The sequence below is a fragment of the Pituophis catenifer genome, unplaced genomic scaffold, assembly GCF_029215685.1.
Source record: "Pituophis catenifer annectens isolate HBS135680 unplaced genomic scaffold, rPitCat1.0.hap2 SCAF_2, whole genome shotgun sequence".
NCBI lineage: Eukaryota > Metazoa > Chordata > Lepidosauria > Squamata > Colubridae > Pituophis > Pituophis catenifer.
This window is the reverse complement of record NW_027256882.1, coordinates 44,320,688-44,335,390: the sequence shown is the minus strand read 5'-3', so window position 1 is coordinate 44,335,390 and position 14,703 is coordinate 44,320,688. Positions and strand designations below refer to the sequence as shown.

The following is a 14,703-nucleotide window of genomic DNA, read 5'->3' as shown; positions in this document are numbered from 1 at the left end:
AGATCAAAGACAACTATGTTGAGAAGAAAGACATAGGGCCAGATCACCTATAAGCCCATCTGCTGAGCCAAACTAATAAGCATCTTGTTAAAAAGAAGGAGATGTCCCATAACCCAGCGGTAATCTTCGGACTGCAGTGGTGGGCTCCAAATTTTTTAACAATGGGTTTCCTGCCATAATGACTGGCTGGGCGGGTGTGGCCAACTCTACATCACTTGTGTGGGTGGTACCCGTATGGGAGAGGCAGGGTTGGGGAGGGAATCTAGGTGTCTCTGGTGGGGGGAGGAAGAAAGATCCAATGCCCAGCAGCAGAGATGGAGAGGGAGAAGGGGCCAGTAGCAGCCGCTAGCATTGAGGGGAGAGTGCCACACAGAAACGGGAGCACACAGAAACGCTGCGTCCTTCTCCCTCTGCGTCTCCATTGCTGAGTGATCCCGTGCGAAGAAGGGGGCTAGCAGAGAGGGGAAGAGTGCGAGGTTGCTGCTTCTGGGATGGGGAGACCCGGAACTTGTCTGGATCCGGCTTACGCGGCTTCTCTTCCTCTTGCAGCCAGCTTTTTTGGGCCGTTTTCAGGCTGTTTTTCGGGCCATTTTTGGGAGAGAGGGAGAGAGAGAGAGGGAGAGGGAAGGAGAGAGAGAGAATCTATAAAGTGAAAAGGAGAGAAATAGAACAAGATTGGAAAGCCAGAGAAAAGAAAATCCATAAATTGATCAGAATCTCTCACAAATGTTAGAAGCTAAATTCATGCAAAATGGAATTTGTGTGTAGAGAAATAAGCCGTACAATTAAAAAAAAAAACTGGATAGACAGTTTTGAAAAGAAATATCGAGTTAGTAAGTATTTTAGAAAGAAATTATGGAAGTGATGAGTCAAAGTCTCATGCAAGATCAAATTCCACCGGCACACGCAGAGGCCCTTGGCCAAACCAAAATATCAATAACTTTCTAACCACATAAAACACAGGAGCTTTTCATTTAATTATAGGGAAAAAAATCAGTCAATCCAGCACCAAATATCCAGATGAAAGAAAAGTCAGTTGTGCCAAAACACAAGTTTCAACCTTACAATGTTACAATTGGAACATGGGTAAAGAGACTTGTTGGTTAAGTCATTATTTGGCAACCTATCTACCTCATTCAGAGAAAAGATACCAGGTGCCATTATCTTCCATTTTTAACCCTTCTTTCTTCTCCCACACCTTCTTCCATCTTTTCCTTACCAGTAAAAATCCCTTAAGGATAGAAAATCAGAGTACTGCACAGTGTCTTATTAAAAATGAATAATTACTATTTTTCAGAAAATTTTAGCACTTTGTTTGCTGTAGATTTTTTGTATTTTGTATCTAAGCACTGATGATGTTACCTAGTTTGGTAACAAAATGTCAAAAAGTTAAAAATGGCAGCTGCATCCACGTGATCAAAGTCCCACCCCTTTTTAACATGCGACACACAAAGAAAGAGGCAGAGTGTTGAGTGCGTGATCACAGCTCCATCCTAACATTTTAAGCCTCTCTGCAGACATTCATCTGCTGAATAATATATTCTGTTCTTGAGTATCAAAGGACTCTGGAAAATATGGAATTTAGCCCACGGCGCTGTTTCATTTTGTCAGGCACATCCTAAAATCCATCAACTAAAGAACAGTCATTAGTGATGGGAAGCCAGTGAAAACAAACAGTAGCAGACTCTGTAATAAACCTCTCCATTGAGTAAGCAATTTGGAATAAGATTAAAGAACAACATTTTAGTTTAAGATCTCTTGTGTCCACAAAAATTGCCCGCCAGCTCCCATCCTTTTTTCTCACCTGGAGGTATGAGGCAAACTCCCTTGATACACTTGCTCGGAGGGCAGCAAGTTGCCACAACGTGGACTCACTGGTAGGTCCTGCGAGCTGACGCTGACAACAACTTCCCAATCTTCTGTGGACTGAAGAGGAGATACAACAGGTTTAAAGACAGAATCCCAGAGTAAATAGTGCCTTCTCAAATTTTCACACAGAGTGAAGATCCTTCATGAGAGCTTTATTTATTTATTAGATTTGTATCTCACCCTTATTACTTGATAAGTAATTCAAGATGGCAAACATACATAATATTCCTTCCTCCTCTTATTTTCCTCACAATAACAATCCTGGGACGTGAATTCAGCTGAGAGGGAGTGACTGGCCTAAAGTCACTCAGCTGGCTTTTATACCAAAGGCAGCACTAGAACTCACATTCTCCTAGTTTCCAGGCTGGCACCTTAACTACTGCACCAAACTTCATAACTCTTTCTGACTCAAAAAGTGTTCATAGCTAAGATTCATTATTAAAAAACAAATCAGTAATCACAAAATTAAATCCAGAGAAAAAGATAGGCGTGGTTTAGAAACCACTAAAACCTGACCAAACATTTATTATGATCATAGCCAGTGGTGAAATCCAATTTTTTTTACTACCAGTTCTGTGGACGTGGCTTGGTGGGCGTGGTGTTGCTTGGTGGGTTTGGCTTGGTGGGCGTGGCAAGGGAAGGATACTGCAAAATCTCCATTCCCATCCCATTCCAGGAGAAGGATACTGCAAAATCCCCATTCCCTCCCCATTCCTAGGGGAAGGATATTGCAAAATCTCCATTCCCACCCCACTCCAGGGGAAGGATACTGCAAAATCCCCATTCCCTCTCCACTCTGGGGCCAACCAGAGGTAATATTTGTCGGGTCCCTGAACTGCTCAAAATGTCTGCTACCGGTTCTCCAGAACCTGTCAGAGCCTGCTGGATTTCACCCCTGATCATAGCCCTTCTTTCAGTCAAGGAGACCTTGGTGACCATGCATATGGAGTCAGACACCACATTATTCTCAGAACAATCAATCTGTGAAACAGATTTTGCTGAAAAAAGTGACTGGCCCAAATTCAGGTGATATCAGCCTTCCCAAGTAGACCAGACAGCAAACACGACCAGATGAGCTAATTCTACTTGTATGACTATATGAGGCTTGTGTAAAGGTCATGTAAGGCTATATGAACAGAAATGCGCAAGTCTCCGTGTGCACATTTCCCACTTTTACAGCCTGACAAGCTAGGTAGGGTCCCTTTTGAGCTGCTTTCTCTCCCTATTATGCAGCTGTGGGCTATGCTGTCTCTTATTCCCTTGGCAGAATGTCTTCACACCATCTCTCAAGGTCTTCTCACATACCAGTTAGATGTAGTGAGTTCCAAAACCTAACATGGACTTGAATCTGGGTCTCTTTTGCCCAAGAATAACAATGTGATATGTTCACACTCTGGTTTTTTATAATTTAAATATTTTCACTGCCAGCATAGCCATCATTGGAGCCAGTTTGATGTAGTTTTTAAGGTACGAGACTAGAAACCAGGAGACTGTGAGTTCTGGTCCTTTCTCAAGCACAAAGCCAGCTGGGTGATCTTGGGCCAGTCACTTTCTCACAGCCCTAGAAAGGAGACAAGGACAAACCACTTCTGAGATCTTGCCAAGGAAACTACACTATCAGCAAAGCTGAAGGTCATAGTTGGCCTTATATATGTGGACTTTAATAATAACAAGGATAGATTTGTATAATTACAAATAGCAATAACAATAGCTTTTAGACTTATATACCGCTTTACAATGCTTTACAGCCCTCTCTAAGCGGTTTACAGAGTCAGCATATTGCCCCCAACAATTTGAGTCCTCATTTTATCGACCTTGGAAGGATGGAAGGCTGCGTCAACCTTGAGCCTGGTGAGATTCAAACTGCCAAATTGCAGGCAGCCAGCAGGCAACAGACATAGCCTGTTGTACTGCACTCTAAGCACTGCATCACTGTATACATGTATGGCTCATGTATACATGTATGAATTGAGAACTGCTCTCCTCCTTGGAACAGTCCAGATATATATCACATTGCAATATTCAATATTCCAGGCTCAAAAATTATAGCAGATCTCTTGTGGTGGTGGAATCTCCAGCTAGACTGGAAGGAGGTATTAAAAGAGTGCTTAGCTTAGAGTCATTGCACTGTAGAAAGTGGCATAGCTTGAACTTCCCCAGAATCTCTGAAGCCTTATCTCACCATTCCCAAGACAATGTATGTAATCTGGTGCAATTCTTATAAAATAGGATTACTAACAATAAAACTTCTGTTAATTCACAAGTGGTTCTTGTTGCTTGCACCCGACACTAAATAACTTATTTTGCTTCTTCTTTTACTATCACCCATGCAGTTGTGGTTAAGAATATGAGACCTAAGTTGAGAAGATGCTTCTGCAAGTCCATTTCTTAATCTTAGCACTTTGATCTAATAATGACCTACCAATATGTATTCGTGAAAAGCACAAGTATAGATAATCAAAGCAATTGTATTAGAAAAATGAATTTTTAAAGATTTCCTCCCAAATGATTTGCTACTTATTCTAATAAATCATTCTTGCTCCCATGCATATGCTGAAGATAAGATCAGGACTTTGGCCGTCAAAAGCCCACCTGTCTTCCCTCCAACAGTTTCTACCTACCTCAGGTTCATAGCGGAACAAGATGCCATATTCCATTGGGTAAGGAATGTTGTCAATGTGGAAGGATAGTCCAGCCCCATCGCGCACACGGGCAAAGCCTGGCCCTGTCCATGTGATCATATGGCCTGTGTGCTCCCGCTGTACAACTTCCACATCAGGCTGTAGATAAAAATGCAGTGTCAGCAGCAAAGACATGGTACCGTAGTCTTCCCAGTGTTTCTTACTCATACCCTCCTGGCGCTTCCTTGAGTATGTTTTTAGCACCTTGATTGGCAAGTGGAAACAGCCCTTTGAGGAAGCCTTCCCTGCTACAACGCAGAGCTACTGTTCCAGCAAAACCACATGCCTTTCTTACAAGCTCAAGATGTTTTTAAATAACGACAGAGAGAAGCACAATGGATTTAAGTTTTATTCTTTTACCTTTTGGCTTAAAAAAACCCAGAGCTCAACAATTTCCAGGCATCCTCTCCCATCTCTCAAACCTATATTTCTTTCTTTCTTTCTTTCTTCCCTTCTTTCTTTCTTTCTTTCTTTCTTTCTTTCTTTCTTTCTTTCTTTCTTTCTTCCTTCCTTCCTTCCTTCCTTCCTTCCTTCCTTCCTTCCTTCCTTCCCTCTCTCTCTCTTTCTTTCTTTCTTTCTTCCTTCCCTCTCTCTCTCTCTCTCTCTTTCTTTTTTCTTTCTTTCTTTCTCTTTCTTTCATCATCTAATCTATCTATGGATCCATCCATTTTCACTTTCATCCCTACAACACAATTTATTTTTCAGAGAAAAAAAGGAACATAGGAAATAGAGGTAGTCCTTGACTTATGACTGATCCCTTAGTGACTGTTCAGAGTTACCATAGACCTCTTTGGGGGTACTTATGAACTAGTCCTGAGGTTCCAACAGCCACACACATATACGCCGCAATTATGTGACAGCATTTTGAGCAATTGGCATGCATTTATGCCTGTTTGCAGCATTTTATGATGATATGACCTTGTTTGATGATATTTTTACCAAAAAGTGGCATTTACCTCCAGTTTTCAGCAAAACTGGCTCGCAGCAAATGATTAGTTTGCTTAATGACTACATCATTCACTTAATGACTGCCAAAAGAAGGGTATAAAATCAGGTTGATCAAGCTCCATTACAGTCTTAAATTGAGGACTACCTGAATCTAATTTATATACTGCCCAACTCCCTTTGATTCTGGGATGCAAGAGGTATGTACTATGTTACCAGACCCATAGCTATCTATAAATTCCCCTAAACTAGGACTTCATGTGCAGTGCAGGACAATGTCCCTTCACTGGGATCAAAATGAAATTCAGCTGTCAGTCCTGTGACTCGGAAAGAAGATCTCATCTTATTCTTTCTTTCCCCCTTTGGAAGTTGAGTCTTCTGGGGTAGCCCTACTAGTATCTCAGAGAGCTCTGGGCAATCCCATTTTCTCTTCCAGCATCATTTTTCCCCCAAGACGATTTCCCACAGTCACCTTTTGTTGAAGCTGTCGAGCTCGCGAGAGCCCCCCTCGCTGCTGCAAGAGTCTCATTGTGCTGTGCTGGCGCCTCAGCCTCACTCGGCGCCCATTCTGGACTCCGTTGTAATATTCCACACAATCCACAGGCGATTCTTGCCTCAAGGGACCCTGTCACCGGGAGGAAAGCAGATCTCACTGCAATTGTTAGGGGTGATTGTGTCTTTCTGCTTTGGCCACCCAACAATCCAAAGGAGCTAAAATCTGAAAGGGCAAAATGGAAAGGAACCACGGACCTTACCCCAAATTTCTCAAGATTGGGGTGTGCTCTAAATACTATAAAAATACACAGACAAATATAGCTGTTGGACTACAACGGGCGGGAGTCAAACTCAATTTCCTTGTGGGCCACATCAGGGCTGTGGTTGACCTCAGGGGCCCAGGTGGATGTGGCTGATTGGGTGGGTGTGGCCAACTGGGTGGGCGTGGCCAGTTTGATGACACTCACTGGGCATGGCCAACTGGTTGGGTGTGGCTGACTGGGTGGGCGTGGCCAACTTGACGCCACTCCCCAAACTGCTGGCATGTTTCCTCTTTGCGCTGGGTAGTCCAGGCCGAAGCCACACTGGCCTGATGTTTCCTCTTCGCATTGAGTAGATTGAGCCAAAGCAATGCAGGCCGGCCCCTTACATTTTCCAGGACAGCCCCGCAGGCCAAATCAGCGGATCTTGTGTTAGATACTCCTGGACGAGACAGAGGCAATACATGGACCTCCCAACTTCTCTTTCACAGCAGCCCCCAGCACCTTGAGTTTCTGCACCAACAAGATTTGGTGTGTGAATTCAGCACATGGATGGGGTTGATCTCGTCCCAAATTCAAAAAGAACAGGCTAAAAATTGTGAGCCATATCCTTTCCAGTAGTATAATACACTACAGCATCTCTGGATAGCCTCTTGCAGCCTTTTAGTAGGCTAGGACGTTGGATTGTATTCCCTAGCACTTAAGCAGTCTTCAAATATGCCTTAAGCCAGCCTCAGACCACCTGTATCCTCTCCCTTCCTTATTTAATTCTTAAATAAATGACAATGGTTTTCTAGACACAGACAAAGCTCAATGCAGATACAGCAGTTTTTCGTCCTACCCAGTTCATTCCCTCCTCCTTTGCCTGGCACACTTACTGGGAGATCTGGATCAGTTGGAGGAAGACCGGTGGCATGTTCAGCTTCATACATGTAGTAGTCCAAGGGCATACAGAAAAACCCTGGCTGCACATTGTTGCACTGACGACCTATAAGGTGGGGCCTACAGGGACACTGGCCATCATTCATGGAGCATCTGGAGACAGAAGGCACAACAGCAAAAATAAACCTCTTTTAGCTACCGGCAAATCTTTGAACAATGTAAGTGGAGTGGGAATTTCAAAAAGCAGGCAACATTCAACAGTGCCAATGGCTTCAGACAGGTTGTCCTCGACTTATGACCTCCATGGGGACCAGAATTTCCATTGCGAAGCAAGGCTAAGTGAATTGCGCCCGATTTTACAATTTTTTGTTAAGCAAATCACTGCAGTTATTAAGAGAATTATGTGATTGCTAAACAAAACCATCCTCCTCCATTGATTTGGCTGATCAGCACGTGCCCCACCCCCTGCGCATGCATGCACGGCCCCCCGCATGCCCCCGCCCTCTGCACATGCGTGTGCAGGGGCCCCCGCATGCATCTCGCCCCCTCATATGCGCGTGCACCCCCCTGTATGCCCCCTGCCTCCCCGCAATGTGCGGTAGAGACCCCAAGACCAGCTGGCTGGCAGTGGGTGCGCACGCATGCGCGGCTGAGCTGAATTGGGGCGACAGCTCGAGTGCCATCAGAGAGGGCGCTGCGTGCCACCTCTGGCACATGTGCCGTAGGTTTGCCATCATGGCAATAAGGAGTATCCCATTTTTTGCAGCCCTTGGCTCTCCCTAAATTCTCCGATTCAGTCTTGCAAAATGCAATGGATGTTATCACAGCAGATAGCCGAGGCTCCCACTAGTGCAGTGCCAAAATTCCACCCACACCCGCTCTTGCAATCCTTTTCTTGCCTTGCCATGTTTAGTTTTGCGATGAGAAAAACAAATATTTTTTTGTCTGCTTGGCTGCCCTAAGCCCTGTATCAGGTCATAGGACACTACAAGGCAGCTTGCCAGCTGCAGAAAAAGGGGAGTGCCATGTTCCTGGAAGGTTCAAGGAGAAACTGGCCCACCTCCAAGTCCCAAGAAGTGTTTGCATCTTACATCTCAAAATATCTGTGTTGTGAGTTGAGATCTTGGCAACTGAGTTGGAAGAAAATCAGCCCAGCTCCTTGGTAGAGGTGCTAGCACGAGAATCCGACCCCGTCCCAGTCCATAGAGGTGCTCAGTGTTGTGGGCTGAACGGGCCAGGCATACAGCTGAATGAACAGATAGTCCTCAGCTTATAACCATCTGCATAGTGACCATTCAAAGTTACAACAGCACTGAAAAAAGTGACTTATGATTGTTTTTCACACTTACGACCATTGTAGCATCCCACAGTCATGTGATCAAATTTCAGACATTTGGCAACTAGAATGTATTTATGATGGGCTGCAGTGTCCTGGGATCATGTGATCACTTTTTGCAACCTTCTGACCAGGGGTGAAATGCTACCGCTTCGGACCGGTTCGGGCGAACTGGTAGTAAAAAATGCTACTGGTTCGGGCGAATCAGTATTTCTGAGGATCAGCTGGGTGGCGATCAGCTGTGACATGCAATTTATATTAGCTAGAATCATCGGATTTCCTGCTTTCTAGCTAATCTAAATTGTGTGGCACAGCGGATTTCCCCCCCCCTCACTGTTCTACTTACCTTTACAGACTCGGAAGGCTTCGAAATGTTCCTTTTTTAGCACTGCGTGGGCGCACCTCAAGCACGCATGCATGGGCAAAGCGCACGCTCAGTAGCAGACTCACAGAACCAGTAGCAGACTTCAGAGGATTTCACCCCTGCTTCTGACCAACAAAATCAATGGGGAAACTACGTTCACTTAATAACCGTGTTACTAACTTAACAACTGCAGTGATTTATGGCAAAAGGTTGGTAAAATGGGACACGGCTCACTTAACAACTGTCTTGGATACCAACAGAAAAGTTGGCCTCCATTATGGTCGTAAGTTGAGGTACCACCTTTATTTCTGTCTGGCTTCGTCTCATCAGATAGTTGGTTCACCCAACCAAAAAGGAATGTAACTTGGAGGGCACTAGGACACAGAGGATAATTTTTACAGTAAGTATTGCTAAGCTAAGCACGGCCTTGGGGGAGACACTGAGAACACAGTAAAGTGGCCCCCAAGGACCAGGCCCTGTTCCCAAAGCACTTTGGTCTGGTTCCTGATGGTTTTCTCGAATTCATTAGGGTATATGTCACCATTTTGTGAAATTTCACTCAAGAAAGAAAGAAAGAAAGAAAGGAAGGAAGGAAGGAAGGAAGGAAGGAAGGAAGGAAGGAAGGAAGGAAGGAAGGAAGGAAGGAAGGAAGGAAGGAAGGAAGTCCAAGCTGCATGAAATGGAAGCAATTCTACACATCAGTGTTAATTTCAATTAACAAATGAATGGATAAGCATTTGTCTAGAGACATTGTTAGGTCATAACAACATTACAGTTCACAGCAGTGCTCAAGCATAGCAAGGAGTGTCTTATAAAATCATAAATCCCATTGTTTACAATGAAATTTAGAAAACGTGAAAAGTTTTAAAAAAGTTAAACATGCAAGTTAAAAAAATGTTTAAATGTATTTTTGATACCAAAAACCTACAATCCCTATTTGTGCACAATGCTGAAAAATGTTAGTGCTGTTGCAGGAAACTGCTTAAGAGTGTCGGTGTTATTACGGAATTTGACCACTAGCCACTGAATCAATTTGTGAAGCTCTATTTTCAGGATCTGTCAATTCAGAATTCTCAGCTGTGGAGAAACAGATGGTCTCTCGGGAGCCACTTAAAATGTTTCCTTCTGCCCTTTGGTGTCCGCTCACTGCAGTCCTACCTATTGTCGTAGGCACCTCCAAAATCACAAGCACAGCTTCGGCAGCCTGCCACGTCGTAGCTCAAACCCCAGTATTCAGGCTGTGGAAGAGAAGAACCAACACACCCATTATGGAATGGACTCAAAGAATGCACAGTAGAAATCCAATTAATACAACCCTCACTCACCAAACACTGGTCGCAGTATTGCCCAGTGACAAAACGCTTGCAATAGCAATCACCGGTGATCTGGTCACAGGGGCTGCTATCTGTGGTGATCCCACGAGGGTCACACCTGCAGGCTGAGAACACAGACCAGTAATTTCCATGTCTGGTCTTTAAAAAGTGGGGTAGGCAACCTAAAAGTCATGAGGACCGATAGAAGAGAATATTTGTAGCTCAGGGTTGAACTGTGAGGCCTCTGGTGCTCTTTGAGCTTGATTGTTTTTTCATTACCCAACTGAGTAACATCATCAATGCTAGAAGGGAATGGGGTTTGTCTCTCTGCTCTCCTCAACAGATACATACAGATCAGGGGTGGGTTATACTTATCTTTACTACCGGTTCGCAATGGGATCTCGCTTCGCTCGTGCGTACGTCTTGCTTCTGCGCATGCACAGATCGCCAATGATGACATCCGGGGCGGTGGGCGGGGCCTCCCGTCGGTTTTACTACCGGTTCTTGCGAACCGGTCCGAACTGGGGGCAACCCACCACTGATACAGAAAATCAATATCTACATATCCGATTTGGTCATGACCCAAACCTAATTTTGGAAAAAAGGGTACGGAAGGGGAAATCGGCCACACAAAAAAAAAAAAAAAGTGAAGTTTTTGGTCAGAACTCGATTTGATCGTAGTCAGAAGCATTTGTGACCAGAGGTTCTACTGTATGATTAAAAGGAGACAATCAAAAAGATAAAAGATTGCACCTTCTTGCCAGCAATCAACATAGATAGAATAGAATACTTTATTGGCCAAGTGTGATTGGACACACAAAGAATTTGTCTTTGGTGCATGTGCTCTCAGTGTACATAAAAGCTATAAGTGATAAATCATGATCATAGTCATCATAAGATTACATTCATCATAAATCGTAAGATACAACACTTAGTCATAGGATACTAAATAAGCAATCAACATAAATCATATGAGGAAACTAAATAAAACAATATAAACCATAAAGATATAAGCAACAAAGTTATAGTCATAAGTAGAAAAGGAGATAGGTAATAGGAAAGATGAGAAGAATAAGAGTAATACAGCCTTACTAAATAGTTCGACGGTGTTGTGGGAATTAGTTGTTTAGCAGAGTGATGGGATGGGGGAAAAAACTGTCCTTGTATCTAGTATAAGCAGAGATTAATACCTAGATTAATACTAGACCAACAATCAATTGGTAAGCAATATTTCAACGAAGGAATTATCAATTTAGACGTACCGTAAACAATAGCTTAATGAAGGAACTACCAAGAACACTCCGACCAACATTGATGGAACAAGCCATTTGTATATAAACAAAAAGCAAACCTCACAGCCTTCTAGCATTGATGATGTTACCTAGTTGGATAATAAAACGTCTGCAAGAAAATAACCAAGTTCAGAGTGCACCAAGGACCTCACAGCTCAAGAATGACATGCAACCAGTGGTGGGATTCAGCCAGTTCGCACCACTTCGGGAGAACCAGTTGTTAACTTTCTGAGCAGTTTGGCAAACTGGTTGTTGGAAGAAATCATTAGGGCAGAGAACTGGTTGTTAAATTACTTGAATCCCATCACTGCATGAAACCCTCAACTCTCACTTTACACCTTGCAAAGCACCTCCAGATTGTGTTGCGATGAGGTTTGAGGCACACATTTCTCTGCTTAAACATCTCCCCCCCCAAAGCCAACATAGCAGACTCAATGGCTGCAAAGTCAGAGGGAATGCCTAACGGCTTTGCTCCACCCAACATGGTGCAACCTCAACATTCAAATTCTGCTAAGAGAATTCACGTAGTACAAGCTATTTCTTCACCTTGCTCCATAGAAGTAATTTCTAAAGAATTTCCATTCCATAGTTGTTTAAAGAAAAAAACACTAAAGAACAGGGAGTACTGTTTAAGTAAATATAGACAGAAGGTGGGAAATAATAGGCTGCATAAGAGATACTGGAAACTGCACTGATAGAGCCTGGTTTTCTAATCTCTCTAAGCCAGTGAGCACATTCGGAATTTTGAGAGCATGCTAGAGGTTGTCTCAAAAAATAGCTGTCATGTTGGGTATGGCCAACTAAGCTTGGTTTAGACTTCTTCAGAACTGCACAAATGCGTTGACACACTTCTACGCTGCAAAGGGGTTGATGGATAAGCATAGGTTGCAGATGATTGCAGGCAGGCCAATGCGCACAACTCCTAAATCTCAACAATACATTGTGTGGAGATGTGTGTCCTGCATGCTCATTGGTTGATCTGACTTCGTGTTGGGAGTCAGGCGGTTTTAGAGCACCCCTAGCCAGAACATTAACAAATTTTTTTACTACCGGTTCTGTGGGCGTGGCAGGGGAAGGATACTGTAAAATCTCCATTCCCTCCCCAATCCGGTTTGTGAGGGCAATAAGCTGACTTTGTATAAAAAAAGAACACCGCTTGGGGGGGCCGAAAGCCCTACTAAGCAGGTATATACAAAAGTATGAAGGTTATTGCTTAACACATTGTAAGCCACCCTGAATCGAACCAATCATCATCATCATCATCATCATCATCATCATCATCCAGGGGAAGGTTACTGCAAAATCCCCATTTCCTCCCAATCAGCTGGGACTTGGGAGGCAGAGAATAGATGGGGGTGGGACCAGTCAGAATTTTTACTACTGGTTCTCTGAACTACTCAAAATTTCCACTACCGGTTCTCCAGAACTGGTCAGAACCTGCTGAAACCCACCTCTGCGTGCAATCATGCTGAAGTCTAACCCCAGCTTTATTCCCATTTTAACTGAAGGCAAACAAAACACTAGGTTTCACTTTTTTAAAAATCTTCTACAAAGCCTCTCTGGGGATTACAAGGGCCCAGGCTCCAGATGCAGTGCTAAAAATTTAAATTAAGCTTGATGCTGGTGCTTCCCTCTGCAGTGTGCTTACTTTTACATTCTCTTTTTATTTAATTTTTTAAATTAAAGCAAAGCATATATACACATGGGGTGTGAGCAACGTTAAGCATATTGGCTTACAAGGAAGTCTTCAGAATTCTGGCTTGCACAGAATAGCACAAGACCCTTGAGATAAAGCTGGATAGTGGTTTACCCTTGTGGCACACTGGTCCAAATGTGCCAAAACTGACTGGCATATAGACTCAGTATGATTAACCTTGATAACCTAGTTTATACATTGTCCATGTTAGTTAAAAGCTTTATGTGAAAGCCTTGATTGACCGAAGCCACGGTAGATGGTGGAAGTCAGCATCTATAGATCCATCAGGTGACGATCGTAACAGATGGAAGAGGGAGGCTTGGAATATAAGAGGATTAATTGGTAGTGAGGATGAATGAATGCATGAAAAGAAACAAATAAAAATAGATCTATTGCATACCCATGAAATTAAGGGAAAGGAGGTGACTTTTCTACAGTTATTCTGCTCCACTAGGACTCAAGGAGTGTGACAGGTACAGAGAGTCTTCGACTTATGAAAGTTCATTTAGTTACAACGGCACTGAACAAAGTGACTTATGGCCGTTTTTCACACTTACGACTGTTGCAGCATCCCCGTGGTCACGTGATCAAAATTCAGATGCTTGGCAACTGGTTCATATTTATGACAGTCACAATATCCCGGGGTCATGTGATCACCTTTTGTGACTGTCTGACAAGCAAAGTCAATGGGGAAGCCAGATTCACTTAACAACCATGTTAACTAACAACTGTGGTGATTCACTTAACAACTGTGACAAGAAAGGTGGTAAAACAGGGCAAAGCTCCCTTAACAAATCTCTCGCTTAACAACAGAAACGTTGCACTCCATTGTGGTCGTAAATCGAGGACTACCTGTAGAATCTCTATACCTGTAAAGCCACCCGGTTTCCCCAGACAGCCTTGTTACTTACGTTGGCAGCCAAGAGGATCGTTGAGGCCGTAAAAGCCTTCTTTGCAGCTGTCACAACGCACACCTTTGACGTTCTCTTTGCAGCGACACTGTCCCGCAATCATGCCCAGCGTTGTGTCGGTGTGACTGTCGCACACACCTCCATCCGAAGAGCCTGCTGGGTCACAGTCACAGGCTACGAGATGAAACAGAAAAAGTGTGTATGTGGTGTTGAACCAATTGGTAAATTGGATAGGCAGAACAATGCCACGCCGCTATTCATTTTATCTGCAAAGCATGCCAAAGGCTCTGTAAAACCAGTCGCCAATTGATGGCGACTTTCAGAAATAGTGATTTGTTAACCACTCTCTGCACGCAGCTTCAGGAATACCAGGGCTAACTATATAAAAAAATTAAGATTTTTTTTGGGCCCCTCTCCCTATTGATACTGGCCTGTCCATGTTTCTCTAATTTGAGGGCCACATCAGGATTGTGTTTGACCTCGGGGTGGGGGGGGCATGACCAGCTCGACGTCACTCATCGCGGCTCCGTTTTTGGCCCCAACTCCCTCCTGCAGCCCTCTGCCAGCGAAAATGGAGCTCGGGGAGGCAGCCCACAGCCTGCCTGGACTCAGTTTTTGCTGGCAGAGGCACTACAGGCAAGTCCTTCGCTGTTTTCAGG

At 43.9% G+C, this 14,703-nt stretch overlaps 1 protein-coding gene across 1 annotated transcript in view; it reads right to left on the bottom strand.

The window, feature by feature from the left end:
• Positions 1 to 14,703, bottom strand: part of LOC139310180 (laminin subunit beta-1-like) — a 115,443-nt gene that overhangs the window by 35,876 nt on the left and 64,864 nt on the right. Inside the window, exons 14-20 of the mRNA XM_070934343.1 lie at positions 14,045 to 14,218; positions 10,158 to 10,270; positions 9,991 to 10,070; positions 7,129 to 7,285; positions 5,968 to 6,120; positions 4,491 to 4,649; positions 1,805 to 1,926 (exon numbers count right to left, since the gene is read on the bottom strand). Coding sequence (XP_070790444.1) covers positions 1,805 to 1,926; positions 4,491 to 4,649; positions 5,968 to 6,120; positions 7,129 to 7,285; positions 9,991 to 10,070; positions 10,158 to 10,270; positions 14,045 to 14,218 — 958 coding nt within the window. The remainder of the gene's footprint in view (positions 1 to 1,804; positions 1,927 to 4,490; positions 4,650 to 5,967; positions 6,121 to 7,128; positions 7,286 to 9,990; positions 10,071 to 10,157; positions 10,271 to 14,044; positions 14,219 to 14,703) is intronic.